General features: G+C 40.5%; 1 protein-coding gene across 2 annotated transcripts in view; it reads right to left on the bottom strand.

Annotated features, from left to right (window-relative positions):
* The window catches only part of TBC1D8 (TBC1 domain family member 8), a 54,236-nt gene that overhangs the window by 19,762 nt on the left and 10,605 nt on the right, over window positions 1-23,869 (bottom strand). Inside the window, exons 2-6 of one of the 2 annotated variants that reach the window (XM_054074871.1) lie at window positions 20,284-20,439; window positions 15,826-15,944; window positions 13,542-13,770; window positions 9,641-9,881; window positions 327-534 (exon numbers count right to left, since the gene is read on the bottom strand). In XM_054074871.1, coding sequence (XP_053930846.1) covers window positions 327-534; window positions 9,641-9,881; window positions 13,542-13,770; window positions 15,826-15,944; window positions 20,284-20,439 — 953 coding nt within the window. The remainder of the gene's footprint in view (window positions 1-326; window positions 535-9,640; window positions 9,882-13,541; window positions 13,771-15,825; window positions 15,945-20,283; window positions 20,440-23,869) is intronic. The other variant, XM_054074877.1, reaches the window with a different exon arrangement.

Raw genomic sequence — 23,869 nt, 5'->3', positions numbered from 1 at the left:
TCAGGCTGGAAGTGTGTGTTTGTAGAGTTGGGAGAGGTGCAATGACCAAGCCTTGGAACGAGCAGACTCTGCTTTTGCAGTGCTCTGTCCCGTTGTGTTACCTGTCCATATTTCACTTTGAGGATCACGTTGAGTTACCCATATATATTTTTAGGGGCTTATGCCCTGCTCAGTCCCAGAACAAGCTTTGCAACAATTCTGTGGGTGCAATACAAACAAGCATCCTACTCTTTTTCATCAAACAATAGTCTACAGATAGGTCAGGTGACAGTGGATGCTTACAGCAGAAAAAGGCAGATATGGACCTGAAACAAAACAAACTCTACCTCTCTAAGTGGGATGATAACATTGCAGCAGCCATTTTCTTTGCTGGCAAAACAGATATATCTGTCTGAAGTATACATCCTTCCCGCTGTGTGGCAGCGACTAAATGGTGTCCAGAGAGAACAGTCTACAACTTCATGCAGCTTCTCCTTTCTGGGCAATCTGAAGAAGGCCCGAAAGAATTCATTCTGCGCTCTGGCTTCAAGATCCCTTAGGAGAAAGCAGGGAGAGCAAATCACAAAACCTCAAAAGCCAGGACACCCAGCACAAGGTTCATTTTCTTGTTAGACTCACCACAAGCGAAGAATACAGAATAAAAGCACTGTGGACAGCAATCTTCGCTGCCTATATGAACTGATCAATAAAAGGCTGACTTTCAAATACAAAAAAGAATCATGACCATCACTTGCTTGTTTAACAACAGGACCAAAAGCAATTACTGTAATGACTAGGTAAGAAAAGGACACTAATTAAAATCAGCTGGCTTGTTGGCGGGCATGTATTTATTTAACCACGCATTTTCTATGCCTGCTGTATCATTTTCCAGCCTCAAAGTGTTATAGGTTTCAATGCCCAGAAGATAACTAAATCTTTCATCTGATGAACATATATTGAGCAACAGAGATTAGCTTCATGTTCCTTGTTTCCATTCCCAGTAGCATTACCAACATCACCCCAGGGATTTGCACCTGCACACAAAAATAGAGCATTTGCTTGATGAATACTTCTGAAGTGGTCATTAATAGAAGAATTTACAGTGGTAGCATTTACATCATAGTATCCTTGACTTGCAGAGGTATCGGTCTCCGAGAGCCCTTGGAACAGCTGCAAAACACAGTATAATTTCAGGTCACTTACAGACTCAGTTGGGAATAACAGCACCAGCTACTTTCAGTTTGGAGTTGGCTTCCTTCCAGTCATCCATCCACATTTATGTGGAGAGAAAAAGTTTAAGTAAGTGAAACTTCCCTTACTGAGCTATGGTTATACAGACTTGGCTTTGGGGATTTATTGTTTTCCTCCTCCTTTTTTAATGAAGAAGTCTGCAATAATTTAGAGAGCTATGCAATTACATTATAAACAGGCCATGGCTATTAGCTCACTACCAGCAGCTCCAGAAATGCTAGGGCTTAATTCTATCATTTTCTTTACCACGAGTAATTTTTTCCAAACATGATTCACCTTAGGAAAAAAAAGAAAAAAAGGCGGGGGGGAGCTTGACTTTGTTCCATTGAAAGAATTTAAAGCGTGGGCTGAACCATAACAGGGAGTGGTACCTTGGTGCTGTAAATCCCCTCTCCGCTCCTTTCTTCACCCTCTCCTTCTGCAGATGCCCTCCCTCTACCCCAGCCCTGCTGTTTCAAAATAAGTCAAGAAAGATGAAGCCTCAGCTTCAGTAAGTAAATCAGTTGTGTTTGGGTTATTTCAGTTTAATCCACAGAGAAAACTAAAGCCATGTGAAACAGGCAGGAAGACAATTGAGAAGAGACAGAGACTCAAGAAGGGTGGATCTGTATTTCCAACCAACAGAAAAGACAGAATGCACTCAACCAGCATTGGGCTGCTGTTTCCTTCTTAAGCATTATCTTCCTTACTAAGATTATTCAAGGAAAACAGACACATCGTCTCCAGGTTTTTTTTGTTGTTTTTTTTTTTCACAAAGAACAAAGAGAAACCGTCTTTGTGAAGGAAGACAAAAAGTTTGCTCCAGAGTTAAAATTCCACAGTGAGAGCAACTCTGATAAGTGCCCGCAGCGATCTGCTATTGTGACAAAGCTGGATCAGGATATGCCTCCTAGTTAACTCACCACTAAAATATTTTCCATTTCTGCACAGCACAGATGAACGCTGCTGATAGCGTCGGTAGTCAGGTCTGAGTAAAGCTGTGCTCTCCTGCTATTTATTGTGCTGAGAAGGTAAGACCCTGCCTAGATACACTCGGCTATGAAAATTTCTATACCTTTACAGGAAAAGAGGCACTATATAGAAGACTGAGATCTCTGCTGAGGCAAAGAATGTCTGTTATCTAGGAGCTGACTGTTTCTAATGCTCAAAAATCTGTAGTTTCTGGGTTTTCAGGATCTCGCTGCGCCTCTGAGGCTGCAGGCTCTAGGTGTGGGGCCTTTCAGACAAGAAGCCACAGGTTTTTAAGCTGAGGAATGACATTTCCTGTATCTGAAACTTAGTAAATTCACCAAGCACTGCATACAGCCCCCTCACCCCATACTAGAGGAAGACTGCCAACCCTAGCATCCCTGGAACTGCTTGTCCCCCATGACTTATGACACAGGGTCACACAGGGCCACTGCAGAGACCACACTGCAGCCAAGGCTACCCCAGAAACAAGCGCTGAAACAGGAGCCAGCCTGCTGGCAGGGGGGATCCCGGGAAGAAAAATGGTAGTATGAGGATGAAATGCTGTCAGCACCTACTGCTGTGGCCTCAAATAAGAGGTTTTATTAGAAAGTGGCACACTGTGAAAATATTTCCTGTTAGGCAGGCAAATTCTAGGTCTTAAAGCAATTGCTTCCCTTCACAGATACAGACAAATAAAATTAGACCTGGTTAAAAAAACCCACAAACTCTATAACTCACAAATGAAATTAGCTCCTAAAACAAGACAGGCACTTGTTTAAACATGATACGATAAAGATGCAGCAACTGGTGCACATCACCAGGACCCACAGCTTCCATTTTGAGTTTCACTATGCCTCCAAGACCAAATAGAAAGGCAAAGTTTCTATGTGCAGCCCAATCTGTTTGAAATTTTCTCTCCTAACTTAATAATTTCCATGGTGCTCGGTTTTTAAGCAAATGCAGCATATCGAGCCGTACCTAAGAAAAAGAAGGAATCCTACCGTTATGTAGAAATAATGTCTATACAGTATTTACACATGCATTGGAAGAATAAAAGATGATACTATGCAATTGCCTTGTTCCCTACTTTTCAGAAAACTCAGCATTTCTTTCCAAATGCAGTTCCTGACTTGCATGTTATAGCATCCTGGACTGCCTCCAACTCCAGCACTTCAAAGTGAACGGCAAGTCTGAACTGTAGTAACTCCTTGTGGGTGACCCCTACATTACCTTCCAAGAGTTTTAAATTAAAGGAAATAACACACAAGACTAACAAAACGCCTAAAAGCATCAGGACACTTAAAATTATGCCCTCTCTGTCAAATGTTTCTCTCTGCTTTAAATCTAACAGAAATCAACTTGGTGAGACTTTAGCTCTGCTGAGTCACTTAGTGCTTATCTAAAATTTAACCAGACTGGTTGACTTCTTGCTTTCAGAGACCGATTATTAGACTCATCTTGCTATTCAGACTCCAGAAAGTTACACACTTTGGAAATAAACCATCCAATGATATGTCTTGTTCATTGGAAGAACTGCTGAACTCACATGGCAAGAAAGGTCTCTCATAAGCAAGCCAGAAGAAGTTGTCTGACAAGAGCCAACATGGACTTGCCAGAACACATGTAAACTGAACATCATTCCCTTACATAGCAGGAACACTGGACTGTAGATGGAAGAGATGCAACGGATGTTTTAGCTAGACTTTATGAAAGTCTTGATATTTCCTCACATGGAACTAATAAAACTGAATCGAAGTGAAAAACTGTTGTTACAAAGCAAGCTGAAAAACAGTACTCCACAAAGCAGCTCTCAAAAACTCCCTGGTAAATTGCAAGGCTGTATCAAGGGAAACTCCTCAGGAATCTGTCCTGGACTAGCTTCTGTTTAATGTCTTCATCAGCAATCTGCACAACGGATCAAGAGATTGTTGTTATTACACTTGCACGTGACAAGAGTCTGCTAGAGGATAAGTAGAAGAATGGCATCAGACTCAGATTGACGTTCATGAACTTGAAGGATGACATGGAAAAAAAAGCAATACAAGTATTTTCAGCTGTATATCGTAAGCTGCACAAAAGCAGCATAGAGACCAGCTCCACCAGCCATTCAACAAAAAAGACCTATGGGTTACTTGGGATCACAAGTCCAACATGAGTTAACAGCCTCACACTGGTAGGAGGAAGAGGAGCACGGGCTGCAGAAGTGAATTGCCACCAAGATGTAGCACAGCTGTCACAAAGACAGTCATGTTGCTCCTGCTCTAGTCAGCACCAGGTGAGGCACTGGGGACAATCCTGTATCCCATCACCCCACACCTGCAGGTGCATGGGCTAAGTGACTATGTCCACAGAAGAGCAACCAGAAGAGCTAAAATCAGAATTGATACGAAAAAACTGGTTTTAATAGGGTAGTGCAGTTTAAAGAAGAAAGGAAAAAGGAGATGCATACCAACCACCAAATAGTGCAAATGGTTGCTCGAAAGAAAGAGCATCTGATCTCTTCATTAGCATTAGGTAGGACAAGACTCAAAAAGCAGTACGAAAGTTTCAAGTTAGACTTTGGGAAGACTTTTTAAAGACAGGACAGTGAAGTACTGGTATGGATCCAGATATTCCTATTACTGGAAATCTTTAAAAACAGGTTAGGTGATAATTTGTCATGAGTGACACTCAAACACAATCCAGACTTTGCCTTTTGCCAGGCAGATGCAATAAAACAAGGTTCTTTCTAGTCACATCCTCCTTGTTGCTCAAGGTTTATGGTGTTCTCAGATTCCCTCTCTGAAGGAATTAATGCGAACTGAAATTACATTTACAATTCAAGATATTTCTAACAGTTTTCATTCCACTTAGATCAGTGTTGAAAACCTTCTTTGCCTTCATATAAAGCAAAGCCATCCTCATTGGCAGTTCAGTTAGACATGAAGAAAAGAAATAGAGGTGCTTAGAGCCTGGAGAATCATATCATACTTTTTTAGACCTTACTGACATTAACAGTAAAGCATTTTAACCACCCGCTCTGGCCAATTTCCTTATTATATTTGAGGAATGCAATGGATATCCTTGCATCCTGAAAGAGATGAAAATGAGAAATAGAAGAAACTCAACACCAGAGATTTTAGTGACCTTCCTATTAAAAAAAGGAAAAATTAGTTACCATATGTTCCAGTAAAAAAATATGGCACATAAATACAAGAAATGCAAGAAATTGCACTTGTAGCTATCAAACACCTCAGCTTTGCTTTTTATGGCAATTATCTTAATCGCTATTAATCCCTGTGTAATCCGTTGTCCACAGCCTTATCATTTCATTAAGAAGCATGGGACCTTGTTTGACTCTGGCCATGATATAATTTGTGTCACAGATGATGTGAGGCTGTGCGCAATCCCACAGCCTCTTTAAGTCCCATCCCCACACTGCTCAGCAGGATGACCCCAAGAGCCTCAGGAAGAGCACCAAAGGTTTTTGGTTTTCGGAATGTAGAAACGCAGACCATGACACTATTAAAAATGTACCTCTTTAAATAAAGCTACTGAGGTGAGCCTCGTGCAAAAGAAAGTCTAAGAAACAAACGCAACCTACAGCAATTTCATTAACCTGACAAAGCTGAAATAATTTTAATGATGTGTGCTTTCATTGTGATAGGCTACTATTTGCTTCCAAATCAGTAACAAAGACAATTATTAGGAAAAAATGTCAAGTGAAAAAGAGTTCTTCTTGTAGTACTACAACGACGTCAGAAAAAAAAGCAGCCACAAAAACTTCATACACAAAAAAGTTCAAACCCCCCCAAAGTGTTAGCATTAAAAACCAGTTTATCCACTATTCAAACTACAGTCTTTCTTAATCGCATTTACATCAAAGTAGTTGCTGAAATGTGACAAAGGGCACCAGAAACTGCAACTTATCCAACCACTACCTGTCTAATTCATGCAGAGGAAATGGGATTTAGCATCTTCCATATTTTCCTTTCTGCTACTTCATATTACCGCACATCAGCAGAGGTTAAAAAGCATCTTACCCAGAAACTCTCCAGTAAACATATTTTCAGCCTTCCTTCTCCTCTCCCTACATCCCACCTTTTTTTTTTTAATATAAGTTGGAGGAAAGGAAAAAATTCATTTGAATCAATGAGTGGAATGGTTTCTGCTGCTTGTTTGCTAACAGACATACTACTTTTCAAAACTGCCACAAGGTACTTACAGGTTGATTCCCTGACAGCCTCCTTATTATAGCATATTACTAAGCTTATATTTTTCTTCGCCGTGGTAATTTTAGTTTCTCATAGCTTTCCATTCAGTCAACACCCCTGATTCAAAGATCCTTTTGGGAAATGACAAAGATGAGTTAAAAATCAGTAGAAGCTGAAAATATTGTAGGTTTTTGTTACCTATCCTCTGCATTTACTTTCCTTGCTTAGTGCATCTAACTTTTCAGTCCAAAAATGGGAGGAGGGTGGAATGGTAAAGCATGGAAGGGGGCTTAGATACAACCTATCACTCAAAGCCATATCCCATGTGAGTCAACATACATATCCTACATTTTCTGAGTCAAAAACCTACAATGTTAACAACATCCAGCTACACATATACTGTAAAAACAGCAACAACTCTTGTTCTTAAAGGAACTCTGGCTATGAAAAAAGGCCTGCAAAGATGTTTGGGGCTGCTCACCACTATATCACCTCAAATGAATTTCTTGATGACACCAGAGATTAAATCCTGCTGTCATTAATTTTCCTTATTGTGTGTACACACGAAATTGCAAAGAAAGTGTGTTTTAATTTTTTAAACTCCACTATGAAATTTTGCAGAAGTGTTTACCTCAGGTGTATATTGAGCACCACTCCAAAAATGCCCCTGAGAAACAATAAAACCGCAGTTGGAGATGTCTCTATTTTTTGGGAAAGGATACCATGCATTCCTTTTGTTTTAGTCAGAAAGCAGCACCTGGGTAATTCCCTTCATACCTCTGGCAGAGGGAAAGGAAGGAAGAGCACGAAAGGGTATGATTCAGAAGCGGTAAGTGCTCCAGTCACACCCCATTCAGAAAAGAAGTATTTTAAACCAGCACCTTAACCTCGATGCCCCAGGCAAATTCCAGTTTAGGCTATTCAATCAGGAAAGGAAGGTTAAAGAAATCGTACCCCCACTGATGGGTGAAAATGGTGACCTTGTATCAACAGACTAGGAGAAAGCTGAGGTACTCTTCACTGACAACCAAAGCTGAGGTACCCTTCACTGACAACCGCTCTCCTCACCCCTCCTGGGCTAATGGACAACAAGACAGGGACCAGGGGGATAAAGCCCCTCCCACTGTAAGGGAAGATCAGATTCGTGGCCACCTGAGGAACCTGAACCTATGAGTCTCTGGGACCTGATGAGATGCAGAGATCCCAGAATCCTGAGGGAATTAGCTGATGTGGTTGCCAAGACACTCTCCATGATATTTGAAAAGTCATGGCAGTGAGAAGTCCCCAATGACTGGAAGAAGGGTGACATTGTGCCCATTTTTAAAAAGGTAGAAAAGATGATCCTCCTAGAAGCACATGGAGGACCAAGAGGTGATCAGTGGCAGCCAGCATGGCTTCACTAAGGGCAGGTCCAATCTGACCATCCTAGTGGCTTTCTATGATGGGGTAACCACAGCAATGGACATGGGAAAACCAACAGATGTGACCTATCTTGACTTCTGTAAAACCTTTGACACGGTCCCCCAAAACATCCTTCTCTCTAAATTGGAGAGATATGGATTTGACGGGGGGACTGTTCAGTGGATAATAGGTTGGATGGTCATATTCAGTGGTCAATGTCTTGATGTCCAGCTGGGGATCCATGACAAGTGGTGTCCCTCAGGGATCCGTACTGGGACCAGTGCTGTTTAATATCTTCATCAGTGATATAGACAGCAAGATTGAGTGCACCTTCAGCAAGCTTGCAGATGACGCCAAGCTCAGTGGTGCAGTTGCCATGTCAGAAGGATGGGATGTCATCCAGAAGGACCTGGATAGGCTGGAAAAGTGGGTCTGTGTGAAGCTCATGAGGTTCAACATGGCCACGGGCAAGGCCCGACCTGGGTCAGAGCAATCCATGGTTTCAATACAGGATGGGGGACGATGTGATCGAGAGCAGCCCTGTGGAGAAGGACTTGGGGGTGCTGATTGATGAGAAGCTTGACATGAGCTGGAAACGTGCACTTACAGCCCAGAAGGCCAACCGTATCCTGGGCTGCATCAAAAGAAATGTAGCCAGCAGGGCGAGGGAGGTGATTCTGTCCCTCCATTCTGCTCTTTTGAGACCTCACCTGACGTTTTGTGTCCACTTCTGGAATCCTCAACGTAAGAAGGATACGGAGCTGTTGGAACGGGTCCAGAGGAGAGCTACAAGACGATCAGAGGGCTGGAGCATCTCTGCTATAAGGACAAGCTGAGAGAGTTGGGGTTGTTCAGCCTGGAGAAGAGAAGGCTCTGGGGAGACCTTATAGTGGCCTTCCAGTACCTGAAGAAGGTGTACAAGAAAGCTGGAGAGGGACTTTTTACAAAGGCTTTTAGTGATAGGACTGAGGGGAATGGGTATATCAGGAGAGGGGAAGATTCAGACTAGACATTAGGAGGAAATTCTTCACAATGAAGGTGGGGAGGCACTGGCACAGGTTGCCCAGGGAAGCTGTTGCTGCCCCATCCCCGGAGGTGTTCAAGGTCAGGTTGGATGGAGCCTTGGGCAGCCTGGTCTGGTGGGGAGTGTCCCTGCCCATGGCAGGGGGGTTGGAACTGGATAATCTTTAAGGTCCCTTACAACTAAAACCATTCCACGATTCTGTTCCATCCTGCCTACCTAAAATTCCTCTGGGCAGTTTCCCTTCCTCTTTCCCACAGCAGTGGGAATAAAACACAAAATTGTGTGTACCAGCAGACAGTTATCAATCCTCCTTTTGAGAGCCCAATGCATTTCTGTAGTGGGAGAGGAACGCAGAGATGCATTTTGGGGATGAATGGGTAAGAGCTGACAATAACATATTAATCTGTTGCAACAGCCTGTGGGTTTTTCAGTCTAAATTGGCTATGGCAATCATGCTAGTTAGAAACCTTGCATTTCAGATATGATCAAAAGCAATAATTCTACAGAATTGACAGCGATAGGAAAGCCCACACATAGACAAAATTATAAACAAAACAATGTTGCTCTTCAGGGAAGGTGAAAAATAACCCTTGCTGCAATTGACCCTTCTACAGGAAATGGTGTTTTTAAAACAAACAAAAAAACACAGTGGTGTTTAAGGGATGAATATAAAAAAGTATCTTGTATCCAAGTTAAAATGTAGTTATTGGATACACCATAATACATTACAAAATCCCTTTTGCAACCAGTCAAGTAAACCTTTGAAATCTTACCCAGCTAACAAAGCAAACCATGAAGCCCACAACTGAACCTCTGCTCATACAACAATTTAGCTTTTTACCTTTTGGTAATTTGAGTAGGATCCTGTAGGCCTGGATCCAGTTCAAAGACCTCATTATCCAGTAGCCTTCGGAGTGTCACATCTGCCAGCTGTTCCATGATCCTGAAAGCCTCGGCAATATTGAGGAACGTGGAGAAGTCACGCTCTTTATTTGGAGTGGTGACACGGACTGTGTCAGTCATGAATACGTTGGAGGTTCTTTCCAGCTTCTGGACCTCAACCCATGGAATGATAAGCTTCACTGCCATCCAAGAAAAAAACAAAACAGGGTTGGAAACTCTGCTTACATTTTTCACACTTGAGAAACAAGCAAATTCAGAACCAAAGATCAACAACCAAACAGGACAGAGACCCATTCGTACAGACAAAGACCAAGAAAAGGCTGAAATGCTGTTATTACTCTACATTCATTCTCCCTTACTCCAAAAGACTGTCTTTTTCAGAATCTCCCCTTCAAAACTTTACCTATTTTCACAAGAAGCACTGGACTGGGGAGTCCAGTCTCTGCAGAACACCTGCCGTATGCCGGGCTTCTAACACCTTTACAAGTCATTTCTGCAGCCTGCTTCATTACTAGCAGAAGAAACAGTTCATTTCAAGAGTAGGAGGAAAGAAGGGGAAGACTTTGTAATCTCCCAGAAATAAAACTGTAGGCAGGTAGAGACCCAATTATATGCACAGTACTTTAACTTTTAAAATAAAGCTAACTCGCATAGAAAAGGAATCTTTTGCACATGGACATTTATATATAGTTTAAATGCTACTATAAACAGGATGTCCAAAGCAAAAAAAGCCACCTAGGAATTGGGATCTTCCCGTTTTGGTTCCTCTTCATTTAAAAAGTGCACAGGCAAATCTTGGTCCAAACAATAACTGTAGTCAGGCTTATTTATAGAAAAGAAAAAGTATAAGACAGTGTGGTCTATTCTTAAACACCGCTGAATCATATAAATACAAATGGCAAACAGAAACAGGTTATTTTATAACCACTGCAGGATGTTACTCGCCTGTCTCACACAAATCTCTGGGTAGAAATTAGACTGGAAAGACTTTAAAATAGATTAAATTTCTATTTAACAACTGTTGGAAGCTTCCCAGGTTTCTCTGTGCCAATAACATCAAGACTACACCCCCTAACAACCCTAGCTGGTCTCCTGATGCCAATAAAGCGATAAAAAGGCAGTAATAACAAACATTGTCATATGTATATGACACTTATCCATGATCATTAATTACCTGAAGAGCTACCCTCAGCAAGTTCTCTGTACGTGAACCACAGCTGTCAAGATTATTTGGAGATTACATTTTTTCTTACTTAAATAAAGCACAGCTGCGTCAACATGCACAAACTGTTGTAAACGGTCATAAAATCATCTGTATAGGCACAGCCAAGAGAAGAAAGATTAAATAGCGCCGCAGCAATAGCACTATTGTTCACATGAGTCGAAATCACATAGGCTCTACAGAAACAGCACAGCAGACTGTAAGGGGCCCAAACTCCTGATGAAAGGTGCAAAGTCTTGAAAGTTTTAGAAAAACACAAGTTTAATTAAAAAACGTGAAGGAAAACTGGCATGTCCTTTTGATAAATCTGACGTTCTAAGCCTCTCAAATTCTACAAATACTTCAAGGCTTAGATAAAAGGGGACTTGTCCTGGAAAAAAATGTTCCATGAGTTTATGCTCACATAAGCCGTAAATTAATTTTATGAGAAGCTGAAAACAGGTTCCAACACTGCATACCAGGTCATTTCAACATAAAATAAACCAAGAGGAAGAGGACAGTCTTGCCAGAAGCAGAAGACTTAACACTTATTCTACAAAGAGATTTCATTCCACAATTTCAGGGGATTTTTGTAGCATTAATATTGGCTTTTTCCCCTGTGCTATACTGAAGAATGCAATAAATGTGAATTCTTAGCAATATTTTCTACACCAGATTTAACCAGATTTAATTAGTGATTTCTGCCCAAAAAAGGACAATGAATGACTTGTTCTACAGTTAATCAGCATCAGCTTTTCCAAAAATAACAAGCAGAACTATAGTAAATCTGGATTATTCAATGTAATACAATCATTTCATAAACATGACAAAATACTAGAAGCAAACTGCTTTACCAGAAACAAAGTGGTGGGAGGTGATGGGAAGCACTTCAACATAGAATACTTCCCACCAGCCAGAGAAGTTTTGTTCAACGAAAAGAAAATTCGGGTTTTTATTTCACATGTCCATACAAATGCATGGGAACACTAAGGAAATGCAACTGACTGCAATAGTGAATGAACAGCGTATTTTCCATGGGCAAAATTAAAAGCTGTGGACATGTAGTTGTTTGGCAGTTTTCTGCATTTTCATAATGAATTGTTATTAAACAAGATGAGAAGCAATGTCTTCTTAAAAAATACAGTGTGATGTTGTACTTCTAGTATCATTTAATGACCTGTGGTATTGCATAAACAAAACTTCTGGAATGATATGAAGGATTTTTATACCTCCCTCCTCCTTCAACCGTTATCTATGATTCCCAAGTATCATTTTTTTTGTGTGTGTTTTGGCAGACTGGATACCTCAGACTTAATGAGAGAAAGTATGCAATGATAGCAAGAAGAAATAATTGACATGGATGTTATTTGAAATTAAACAGAAAACAATGAGATTAAACAAGAACTCAGATATCTAGTTCATAGCAAGCATCTCCATTCTAGTCTTCCCAGCAAAACTCAGCTTCTGTTTTTATAATGAATAACGAGCTTACAAGCATTTTAAATCTAACTCTGCCACCTTCTGCAGACATAACAAAATAATTGGCCTGAAATAATATAACGAAAAAAAGGACTTCTAACTCTAAGCACGTCTTTGTATGCTTTAAGTCTTAGAAATTACCCATTACTATATTTCTTATTTTTATATTAATGTACCTCATTTTTAAGTCTACAGTTTTATTTGACTAGCCAGCCCAATACTAAATCTAGACAGTGAATGGCAATATTCTCCTAATTGTTATAACTGATAATTCTTGCTATATTTATAACAATATCGGTGTATATTACTGTCCTCGCTGAAGCTGCAGCAGGATAAACAGCACTCAAAATGTTCATGTACAATCTTATTCAACAGAGAAATGCAGTAGTTTAAATGGTTACATTCATTTTTACCTTCTAATGTCTATTCTGACAGGCTTTTCATAATCAAATGACCCTTGCTCTGCAAAGGAACACCGAGACCGAAGTCCTATAACTTGCTTCTTCAAAATGTACATTTGTTAAAGTCACTATCATACACAAATTTTGCCACTGTCTGAAGGTCTAAAAACCCCAACACACATTTCTCATAACGTTCTTGCACTGCCGTTTAGAAACACAAAGACATCCCTAAATCGCTGTTTTCCTTTAAAAACCTCTGAATCTTCACCTGGTTCTCCAGGGCCCAGCCATGTTACGTTTTCTGGGCTATTTTCAGGCAGGCAGCTGGACTTCAGCATCCCTGGCTCCATCAGCCCTTGCCCTGCCACCCCGCAGTCACCGTTGTGCTTCCATGCCTATGGGAGGGACCCATCCTTACTCAACATTTTTGGTGCTTGAAGTCTCTATCCCAGTATCTGTAGGAGGTCTGTTACATTTTAAGGCTGCTTCATCATGGCAATAAAAAGAAACAGCAGCTGTGTCTATATACTCTTATAATCTCAGTTTTATTACCAGATTAATACCAAAACATAAACAGAGGTTGAAGTGAAAACTAAATTAAACAGGATCTTTCAGCTGAACAACAAAAAAAAACCCTCAAAAACTAAACTTCAAAGGCAAACCAGGCTTTTCATAAAAATTCTAGTTATTCTTGCTGTTAAAAATAGTTATATTTATACCTCTCCCCAGCATTGTGTTTCTTACACATTTACACTTACATTCTTTGCCCAGGAAGAAGGAATAAAAACAGAGATGATTAATGCTCAAATAAAGCCAGCCTTGCCGAGGAACTTTTCCTTTCCAACAGCAACAGGAATAATAAGTGATCAACTTCTCAGCTTCAGGAAAATTAAATCTGGATTCAAATTTCACCAGAGCTTCTCGGAACTTCTCAGGGTCTTCCTCTTGCTCAGCAAGCTTGCTGCTCGTTTCCTCTGCAATCAGTGCCTGCATCCATAACGAGATAATATATCAGGATAAAGCTATGACATTCACACTCAGGCAAGTTGCTACAAGCTACCTATTCAAATTTTAGTAATGAACTCTTTCTTACAGACGAATTCAAGTTGATTTACAATTTTCACAAATTGAGAAATTTCTGTGCTGTTTGCATCTCTCATACACTGTGAATGCTTCCAAATCAAAGCTTCTGGGGGCTTTTTTTACTACTATTTTTGCAATGAGTTTGGCAAAAATACATATTTACATTTTTACTAGGGCTTATGATTGCTGTTATTTGGTGTATACAGAGCAAAAGTAGAGTAACAATTATGTATACTGACCAGTACTACTTCCCTAAGAAAAGGCAATGTAGTGAGATATGTCAGTAACCCATAACATGTTTAGAACCATTAAAGCTACATAATATAATTAAGTGATGAGAATTTTAGTTACAACCAAGGACTTAAGTAGGTACTGCACCATTCAAATAAATAACCTGTATGCTACAGCACCTGGTAGAATTTGCAATTACCAAGCAGTTCTAATATGCCAAAAATCTATAGAACAGGTGAGGGTCCAAAACCTGGACTTAACATTAACTAATGAAACATGAAGAATTGTAAATATGTGCTGTGCTAGGTAACAGGCTGCCACAGCGTTATCAAGAGAGATTAATTTTATCTGAGCCTTTCAGTGCCTTGGACAAAGTTGTTTTTTCATGAAAGCATGAAAGATTTACATGGTGATCTTTTGCCCCTCCATCCCCTTCTTCCCCATCTTCAGGGTCCACTGAGATCATGGCAGCAGGGTTGAAATCCACAGAAAATCATTATGTTCCTATGAATGATCCATATCAAAAAAAAGGGGCATGAGGGGAAAAGCACCTCACTAAAAATCTTAGCAAGGAAAAGCTTGCAGAAGGACCTGAGGTAAGTAGAATCATAGACTCATAGACTCACAGAATTATAGAATCACAGAATCATAGAATAGTTTGGGTTGGAAGGGACCTTAAAGATCACTTTAAGTTCCAACTCCCCTGCCATGGGCAGGGACATCCCACTAGATCAGGCTGCCCAGGGTCCCATCCAACCTAGCCTTGAACACCTCCAGGGATGGGGCATTCACAACTTTCCTGGGCAACCTGTGCCAGTGCCTCGCCACTCTCATGGTGAAGAAATTCTTCTTTATGTCTAGTCTAAATCTGCCCCTCTCAAGTTTATACGCACAGTAGTCACCAGCAGACCTGCACTCCCGCCAGCCATCACCAAGCTCCTCCTGGAGCCTGTATTCTACCAGAAGCAGATCTCAGGACATTAGGCTTTTTATGTTTTACCACATGTGCCATTACTATTTTAAATCCAGTCTTCAGTCACCAAATTCACTTGCTTTTAAAATTCTTTAGCCTTCCAAAAGGATGCTCATTTCTGCAACCCTGTGGCCAGCCAGCAGCTTCAGTAGAGTGCCACTGGCAGCTTCTGTACCAGACCCTTATAGTGCAGGCGCTGCTGCTGCACAAGGGACTGTCCCCTGTCCCTGTGCTGTTGGAACTGCGTCATCATCCGTGTGGGTGTGCTACCAGCAGATTCAGGCACTATGGCTACTACCTGCTGACACCACTGAGCCCCATCAAGAGGGATATGAATATGGACGTGAGCAGGGGAAATTAATGAGCTGAAACTAGGAAAAACATAGAAGATGGAAGGAGAATTGTAGCACAGAGGAAAAGCTGAGATATAGGAAAGGAAGGTATTTAAGATAATGTTTTGGAAAGGCAGAAGAACTTAAAACATACTGAAGAAAGCTCAAGTGTGCATCACAGGGAAGAGAAGAACACTGAAGCTGGAAAGGGATAGGAGGGTTAAAGATTAAATTAGATACTTCAGCTCTGAGATGATTCCAACGAAATGTGAGTGGCCACATCAAGTACAAGTGCCACACAGAAAACTGATAAATAATGCTGAGATGGAAAAAAACAAATATGAATGAGAACTTCATGATGATATTTCTAATAAACCACATGTAATCAGGCAGTGAAGGGTTAAAGTAAGACAGTATCCTTACCTTCACTTTCCCTTTGACAAAACTAACAATATCTTCTTTACTGTCAAACACAGACAAAGTATGGAGCAAGTTTTGTTCCAGCCATTCCCAGTGCTGGTTTATCTCCTCTGCAGTGGCTCCTGGAAAAGTAAAAAGTAATATATTGAAACTCATCCTACAAAATAAAAATTGAAAAAAAAAAAAAGAAAAGAAAAAAAGTAATAAAACACACTATTTAATAAGTTCATTATAAGAAACTGAACTTTCAACCTCAAAATTCTTGGTAGCAAACCAGTAAAAAAGGTCTCCTTCGTAGCAGTACAGTTAGAAAAAAAAAACAAAGAACTCATTGTTTTAGAGCATTAATTTTAGTACTTTTAGTTTTTATCTTCTCAAATGCTCTCAGCCAGCAAACACTGCATTAAAAGTCAAAGCAGAAAAAAACCCAAAACTTCATCCTGAGCTGCTAGACTACAGCTTATTTTGACATGATGTTTTTTAAGCAGCCACTGGAAAGCTCTTATTTATGTCCCACTCCCAAAGTCCCTGATCTTCCTTTCTCCCTCACTTCGTATACTCATGCATTCGCACACACACCTCCCCTGAATGTATAGACTTTGAGAGGAATTTACCTGGTCATATTGGCATCCTATTTGAAAAGCTCTCTATAACAGTTAAAGTACCTAAAAATGACGGAGTTTGGTTCAGCAACACTTAAAACATCTGCAAGAGCCTCCTTCTGCAGTTTAGGGAAGAGATACAATGAACAGAAAATCTGTTCATTGGCCAAATAAATACTTCCAAATCGTTAAGGTTTTCTTATTTAAGGGCTTTGCTCTAGTTGTTTTAACTATAATGCATTCACACTAATTCCAGAAATAAGACTGCAATCACTACCTATTTGCTTTGGTTGCTTCTCCTTGAAACTGAACTGTCACTGCACTGCACGATGACAGAAAAGTCAAAGCAAGCCAACATATAGGGCAATCAGGGGAAAATCTGGCCCCTTCGGCTCTTACTGGTCAGTGATTATACGTTGTAAGTAAAAAAGTAAAGGTCATAATAGTTGCTTTTTCCATTGATTTGCTAGCGGAAGAAAGAAGTAGTTGGATGTAAAGAGACTTACAAATTGCAGATGAATATAATTATAAAATTAATCTCAAATACTAGACTCATTATCTCAAAATATGATTTGTCTGTTCATTAGAGATGCATCATGTTGCCTCACAACAAAAAATGACAAATTTAGCTAAGGATTTTCCACATCCCTCTGCTGTGTTTTCCATGCAGAATGCCAACTGTCAGGGAAACTTTCCAAGTTTAAACTTCCTTGACAGGAAGGTCTTGTGATGGAATTTCATAAATATCATTAATCAGGCTTAAATAATTAAAAAAACCAAAAACAACAACAAAGAAGAACAAAGAGACACCCTTTAGGGTAAAGAAAACAAATTATATCAATGGCTAAGAACACCAGAAATAGTCATTTTATATTAAAATGGCTGCATAAAGCAAATAATGTGTTTAATGGTTATTTCTGAGCAGCCTAAAGGATACCAGTTATATGGGAGAGCTGTTGAAGTACGAGAAGTAAGCCATGAGCACCACACCTTTCTCCACAGCATCCACACTGCTCAGACTGCTCTGATTCTGGGCTCTGGCAGTGGCGATCTCCCATGGGAGCTACTGCAATCTTTCCTGCCTGCCTTTAGGTGCCTTCAGAGATTCTGCTCAAATACTGAAAGATCTCTTTGCCCCTTTTATTTGGTCAGGCCAACTCCTCAGCTTGTTGGGTCCTTTCTTTATTTCTGATTTCCATCTCATGGCTTAAAGTTGCACTGTGATTTCACCCAAGCATTGCCAATCTCTTCCATATTCCTCTTCCCGTGCCATTGCTCCGCAAGGCATTTTACTCCACCTTCTACCCACCTTCATGTGCCTGTGGCAAATGTATATTAATTCTAACCGTAGCCTCACTCCTCATAATCTCTTCTTTAAACCCACTACTCACCTACCCCTTTGCCCCCCCTCCTCCCAAAAGCTACATCATTGAACTGTGACTTGGGTTTCTGGTTTGCCCACAAGCCTTCTAAAAGGAAAGTCCTAGTGGATCCACGCTAGGGCTGAGGTTAGGCCCCTTTTTCCCCCCCTGGTAATGGTATGACATGATTAACCACCTGGATCAAAACATCTCACCAGAATAGCCATGCTGAGCAGGGATCAGACTTCCCAGGAGCCCTCAGAGATTTGCAAAAGACTGTAACACAGATCTGACATTACACATACACTATGATTTAAGCCTACAGCTCCTGGAACAGAGAATTTCCAACATACAATTGAAAAACGTAATTTTAATTAACTGTCTAATGACATGATGGCTACCTAATGAAGTTAAACCAGGAGATTGGAAGAAGCTCCTGAAGCTGCTGCTCCTCCCTGCCATACAGCAGAAACCTTAATTTGAGTTGTCGCTCCTTCCAAATCCAGTAACAAAACCTTGCACATCATGTCTCCATGAAGCACCTCACATAAATAGGGCAGAGCTGGACAAGCAGCAACAGCCCCTTCTGAAAGGGGAAAGTCCTTTATGGAGCTTGAGCTTTCTAAGGAAAGGGTCAGGTGATGCTGTTCCTCTGACTCTATTGCATGTGCCAGCTCTCCGCTGGACACTCATGTCAGGAGTTCACAGCAGAGATATTATTCAGAAACAACTTTTACTACCATGGTTCTTCATTTCTGTGCAGCTCTGGCAACCGCATATGTCCTACGCATACAGCACACAAAACAGAACCCTCTGCTTTCCACTCTGTTACTATAAATCTCTTTCTTTTTTCAGGGCTGAGCATCCATTCAGAAGAGCCAAAGAGAATTTCAGAAAACATTCATTAAATAACTTTCTCTCAGTAAAATCCTTAACCATTCCAACCAGGCAAGTTTTTGATTTGTAGCTCCTTTAATATAAAAAAAACCCCCAACCAAACAAACCAAAAACAGACCTATGGGCAGGAGTGTGGCAAGGGCAAAGGTCAGCCCCAGAACGGAATATTGCATGTATTCAAATGATCAAGAAGCCCATAACAGCAAAACAGAGCTTGCTTTTCCAGTGAAAGCTACCTGGCTTAATCAGAGGACTATAACAGCATGAAGCTCTTAAATTCCTCCATGAGATGGCATTATTTAAATATAAAAAGGAGAGGGGTAGGGATACAAAGCATAGAGCAACTGCAACCAAGAAAACCTAGCCAAAACAAAAATATGAATACCACAAACAGACTTTACCCAAGCTTCTCCACAAACATCTGGCACAGGGAAAAATTCCCAGTATTAACAAGGAACATGCAGAAGGGTCTCTGCTGAACCAAAGAAGAAATACTGAATGAGCTTGTACAGAGAAGGGGGTGAATATAGAGATTGCCCCTTCCATTTAAAAGACTAGTGTGCCAAACAGTGTCAACAACATCTCGAAAGTTACATTAGTTAACTATTTCATGGTTTCATCCATGTAAGATAGGAAAGGATAGGACAGGATAGGATATTTCAGTTGGAAGAGACCTAGAACAATCATCTAGTCCAACTACCAGACCAAAAGTTAAAGCATGTTATTAAGGACATCGTCCAAACGCTTCTTCAACAGTGATAGGCTTGGGACATCAACCACCTCTCTAGGAAGCCTGTTGCAGGGTTTGATCATCCTCTCAGTAAAAAAAATGTTTCCTAATATCATCTGAACTTCCTTCGGTGCAGCTTTGAAAAATTACCAAAGGAAAATCTGCTGTAAATTTCAACACTAGGATTTTATATACTGAAGCAGAACGGATAAGAACAGCCTTGCGGACTGGTCAAACAAGAATAGGATGAATAGGATAAGCACATTTAGATGGCCTTTACTGTGCTGTGGCAAGGCTGCTACAATTCACATCAATATCGCTTTTCTGAAGATGAGCTCAACTTTCCGAGGTTACAGAAACACTGCAAAAGGGATTAGTGCACAACAGGCCAGGTAATAAGATATTCCCTCCTGTGAATATAGGGAGAGAATATCTATTTATCTCCTAAATCATGTAGCATTTTCCAAATTTTCCAGTTATATTTCATTATAAGCAAGTGTGGTAGGACATTTCATAGTAAGTGAGCATTGGTGAAAGCCTAGACTAAGTAGCTTCTTGCTGTAAGGAACCATTATTGCTGTAGGAAAAGATATGCACGTGAACAGAACCTCACTACTTTGTAAGAGATACAAAATTAATGCAAAACACTCACAGCTAAACAAGCTTTCTATAGAACCATAATGTTCCCAGTTAACCCTTTTTCATAATTCCTATCTGGGATTTTAACCAGAGGTTAATTTGGTTGTTAAACAAGCTATAGGCAATAGCTTTACACACACACACTTACTAGCTGGGGTTACCTTGAGCTTCTTGGACATGCAGACACTGATCATGCTCAGAATCGGTTTGGGGTTTTTCGTCTGTGACTCACCAATAGCTATGGCCCAGTAAACTTCCGATCCATTCAATAACTCACCACATGCAATGGCAGAGTAAACCTGTGAGCCTGGAACTTGGAGTAAAATGCGAAATGGAGCAACGCGTGCATTAGAGTCTAACACCGCATCCAGTGCACCAACCAAGCGACCTGCAAAGAAAAATGGGGGAAAAGAGAATCAGCATCTACTTTTACATGTGTAGCCTACAAGTCTTCTCACATCTAAAGCTGTAAAATTAAAATACAGAACGTAATGATAACAGTTCTTCCCCTATTTTATGCTGTGATGTACAGATGCTCAAAATGCAAAAGGCAAACCAGATCAGAAGATCAAAAGCGTATCAAGTTCTTTGTGTTTCCAGTTTTGCTTCATATATATGTATATAATCACAGAACTGAAGTGGAAAGACCTGAGGGTACCTTAAGAAGTTACCATTCTCGGCCCACTCTGAAGCTGGATACATACACCTGTGCTATAAGTGGTGTTTGCCTAACCTGTTCTTCAAAACCTCCCACAACCAAGACACAACAACTTCCCTGGCTATCTTCTTCTACTATTTTCATCAAGCATTCTTACAGCAAAAACAAACAAACAAACACGCAAGACAACCCCTACAATCTTAAACGAAATTAATCCTGCTTCCCAGAATATGGAGAGTAATTGGCCATAGGCATTTCTGATGTAAACTGGTGTACTGAAAAAGTATCATCATAGCTGCTCATGCTTTAATGATTTCTCTTTTTCTAAAGAAACCTCAATCACCTCATCTCATTCTTACAGGTCATATTTTTCAAACAGCTCATTGTTCTTGAGTTTAAACTGGAATATCTTGAACTCATCTTTAAGCATGACACTCCAAAGTGGACATGATGCTCACTACCAGTAAGGTCTCAGCCATCAGAACAGTGGAAAATCACCTCCTGTATATTACATACACACCACCACATCCAAGAAAGCTTGCAGCAGTATTCCACTTGACATAAACACAGGCAAACTCTGTTTGGAGAGCTGGAGCAACTGTTGTCCCCTGAAACGACTTTCCAGGCTGGAGGCCAGCTGTATTTGCCGGCCTTTCTGGCTACCCACTCCCCCCAAGCAGGCAAAATCAAGCTATGCATGAAAAAGTTATCCAAATGCCACGATTTGCAACCTGGCATATTAAAGTAACACAGAACTGGTTTATGGCACATACAAACAGCAATTCAGGAGCAGCTTTCTATCCAGTTCCCCTATACTCTATGTCCTTCAGAGATATAAACTGCTATGGAGAGGGATGGCAGACAGCAAGGAATGGCTTTACCACGTTTGCTTAAGGCACTAGAGTTTTCTGCAATACTACATTTTCCCTTTGCAGATTTATTTTTTCCAGCCTGCTGTATTGTTATTTCTTCATCGTTTAACTAAAACAAAAGGAACTATTCTCAGCCTGTCAAAGGTTTGCCAGCCCTTGACACCACATACAGGTTTTACAATTGAATTCTGACTCTGTGATCAATGAAAGCAATAAAATGAGACTTACAAATTTCTCATTTGAAATGCCTTTTCAGTTGGGCAACAAACCATGGCTAATTAATTTAAGCACAGCATAACAAAGCAGCAATGCAACCACTTTCTGGTCTACAAGGTGTAAGAACCTCACATGGAACAGCATCAAAAAACATCCAAGGGTGGAGAAAATTACATCAAGTACTTCTTCCTTGCATTCATACATACCGTTGATGATGCTTTCAAAGCCAAGCAGAAGTTGGACACAGTATGCTTTAAAACTGTATAGTCAGATATTATTTGGCACCAGTTTGCTTCTGAGCTAAATACATGTCAAGATATACCTATCTGTTTAGAATGGAGACCCGAGTCTGGAGACCAATACTATGTGTATCACCATAAAATGCTAACTGCTCTCCTGCAACTTCAAGATAAAGACAAAAAAAATCATCCAGGAATAAAAGGTAGCAAATTATGCGTGCTTGCAGAAAAGCGAATGCCAATTTCAGTGTGCCATCTTTCAAATGGCTGGACTAGAGCCAGTAAGATAGAATCAAATGATGCAGGGAACAAAAGTAGGGCTTAACTTCCAAACTTCAAGACTTGAGACAATACAAGAAAGAAAAGCAAGAAGAAACTTACGAAGTGCTGTGCATGTTTCCCCCTGATGACAGATCTAGGAGAAAGATTTCTTTTTCATTTCACTAAAGCAATGGAAAAAAGTCAACTAACAGTTAAGTGCTACCAAAATCCCAAAAGAATGCTTACTGAATACCTGATTTGTGAAACACTTTTCAGAAATTATGGAAAAAAAACACATGAAAGCACAGAAGTAGCTGTACAATTTTGGTTTTACTTTTTAGCCTGTGCAAAATTAATTCCCTTTTCTGTTCCTGAATAGCTGGCCAGAAACACCAATTCCTCTTCTCAGTGTTTACTTCTGCTTACAATTTCCATTTTGCTTACCAACTATTAAAAAGACAAAGTTTCCTTCTTCAACTGTGCAAAAAAAATCACCTCCCACGTTTAAATTAAACATAGCTAAAATATTAACTAAGGATGACAAAGTGCAGCCAAAAGTAAGAATCAAAGAGAAGGAAAAAAAAAGAGCATGGGCATCAGGACACAAGCCAGAATAAAGCCTGAGCACCCCAGCCACACACCAGGAGTCCCTCCAAGGGCTTCCCAAGGGCGCTGCACCCTATACCTCAATGACCTGGAGCCAGCACTGGGGCTGACCAGGGTCCCATACTGTCCTCTGCCAAGGAAGGCTTGTGGTGGGGTTGGTCCAGAAGGGACATTAGACAGGAGTTACAAGCGACTACTGCTGAAAACAAGCCTGGCAAACACAGAGCAACAACCTTGTTCAGCGGGGCCCCAGGACTGTGGTTTAGCACCAGTACTTCCACAGTTCAGCTACAGGTGAAGTTGCTGCTTAAGTGCTGAAAAATAACTGGGAAGGGATGGTGGAATTACTAACAGTGCGTTTGCAGGAGCATGAAAAGGATTCAGCACTAATAAATACATCCAGGCTTAATATGATAATTTAGCTGAAACTGAAGTAGCATTAGAATTACTAAAACTAGAGAGAAATCTTTTCCCATGTGAGTTGCCCCATACTCATTCGGAGCAACCGTCGAATTGTAACACTTGTGTTAGGCTTCTCACTGAAGCACAGAAAAATGAACAACCTGAAAACACCTGGACAAACAAGCAAACAAGAAATTTTACACAGTACACTGATTTTGAAAGTTGCTTTGAAAAATGCCTAGCTTGTGAGCAAGCACCTTCTTAACAAAATGTCCTAACAGATCACTCCATTGAAGGTTCTCTTACAAAATAGGGTCAGTTTATAAAATAAAAGGGTCTCTGGCTCACAGGTATCTATAAATTTATATATATAAAGGGTCTCTGCCTCACATGTTGATGCATAACCATGCCTTCAGTTAGGATGTAGCAGACCTCCTCCCTATCACCGGCAACAGCGAAACCACTTATACCTCCAAGACAGTAAAAAAACTAAAAGGAAACAGAAGAAGAGGGGGAAAGAGAGCAGAACTTCCTCACTGGTTTCCTTCTCAAAATTCTCAACAC

The sequence above is a fragment of the Cuculus canorus genome, chromosome 1 (genome assembly GCF_017976375.1).
Source record: "Cuculus canorus isolate bCucCan1 chromosome 1, bCucCan1.pri, whole genome shotgun sequence".
NCBI lineage: Eukaryota > Metazoa > Chordata > Aves > Cuculiformes > Cuculidae > Cuculus > Cuculus canorus.
The sequence above is the reverse complement of the archived record's forward strand: the minus strand, read 5'-3'. Positions and strand labels throughout refer to the sequence as shown.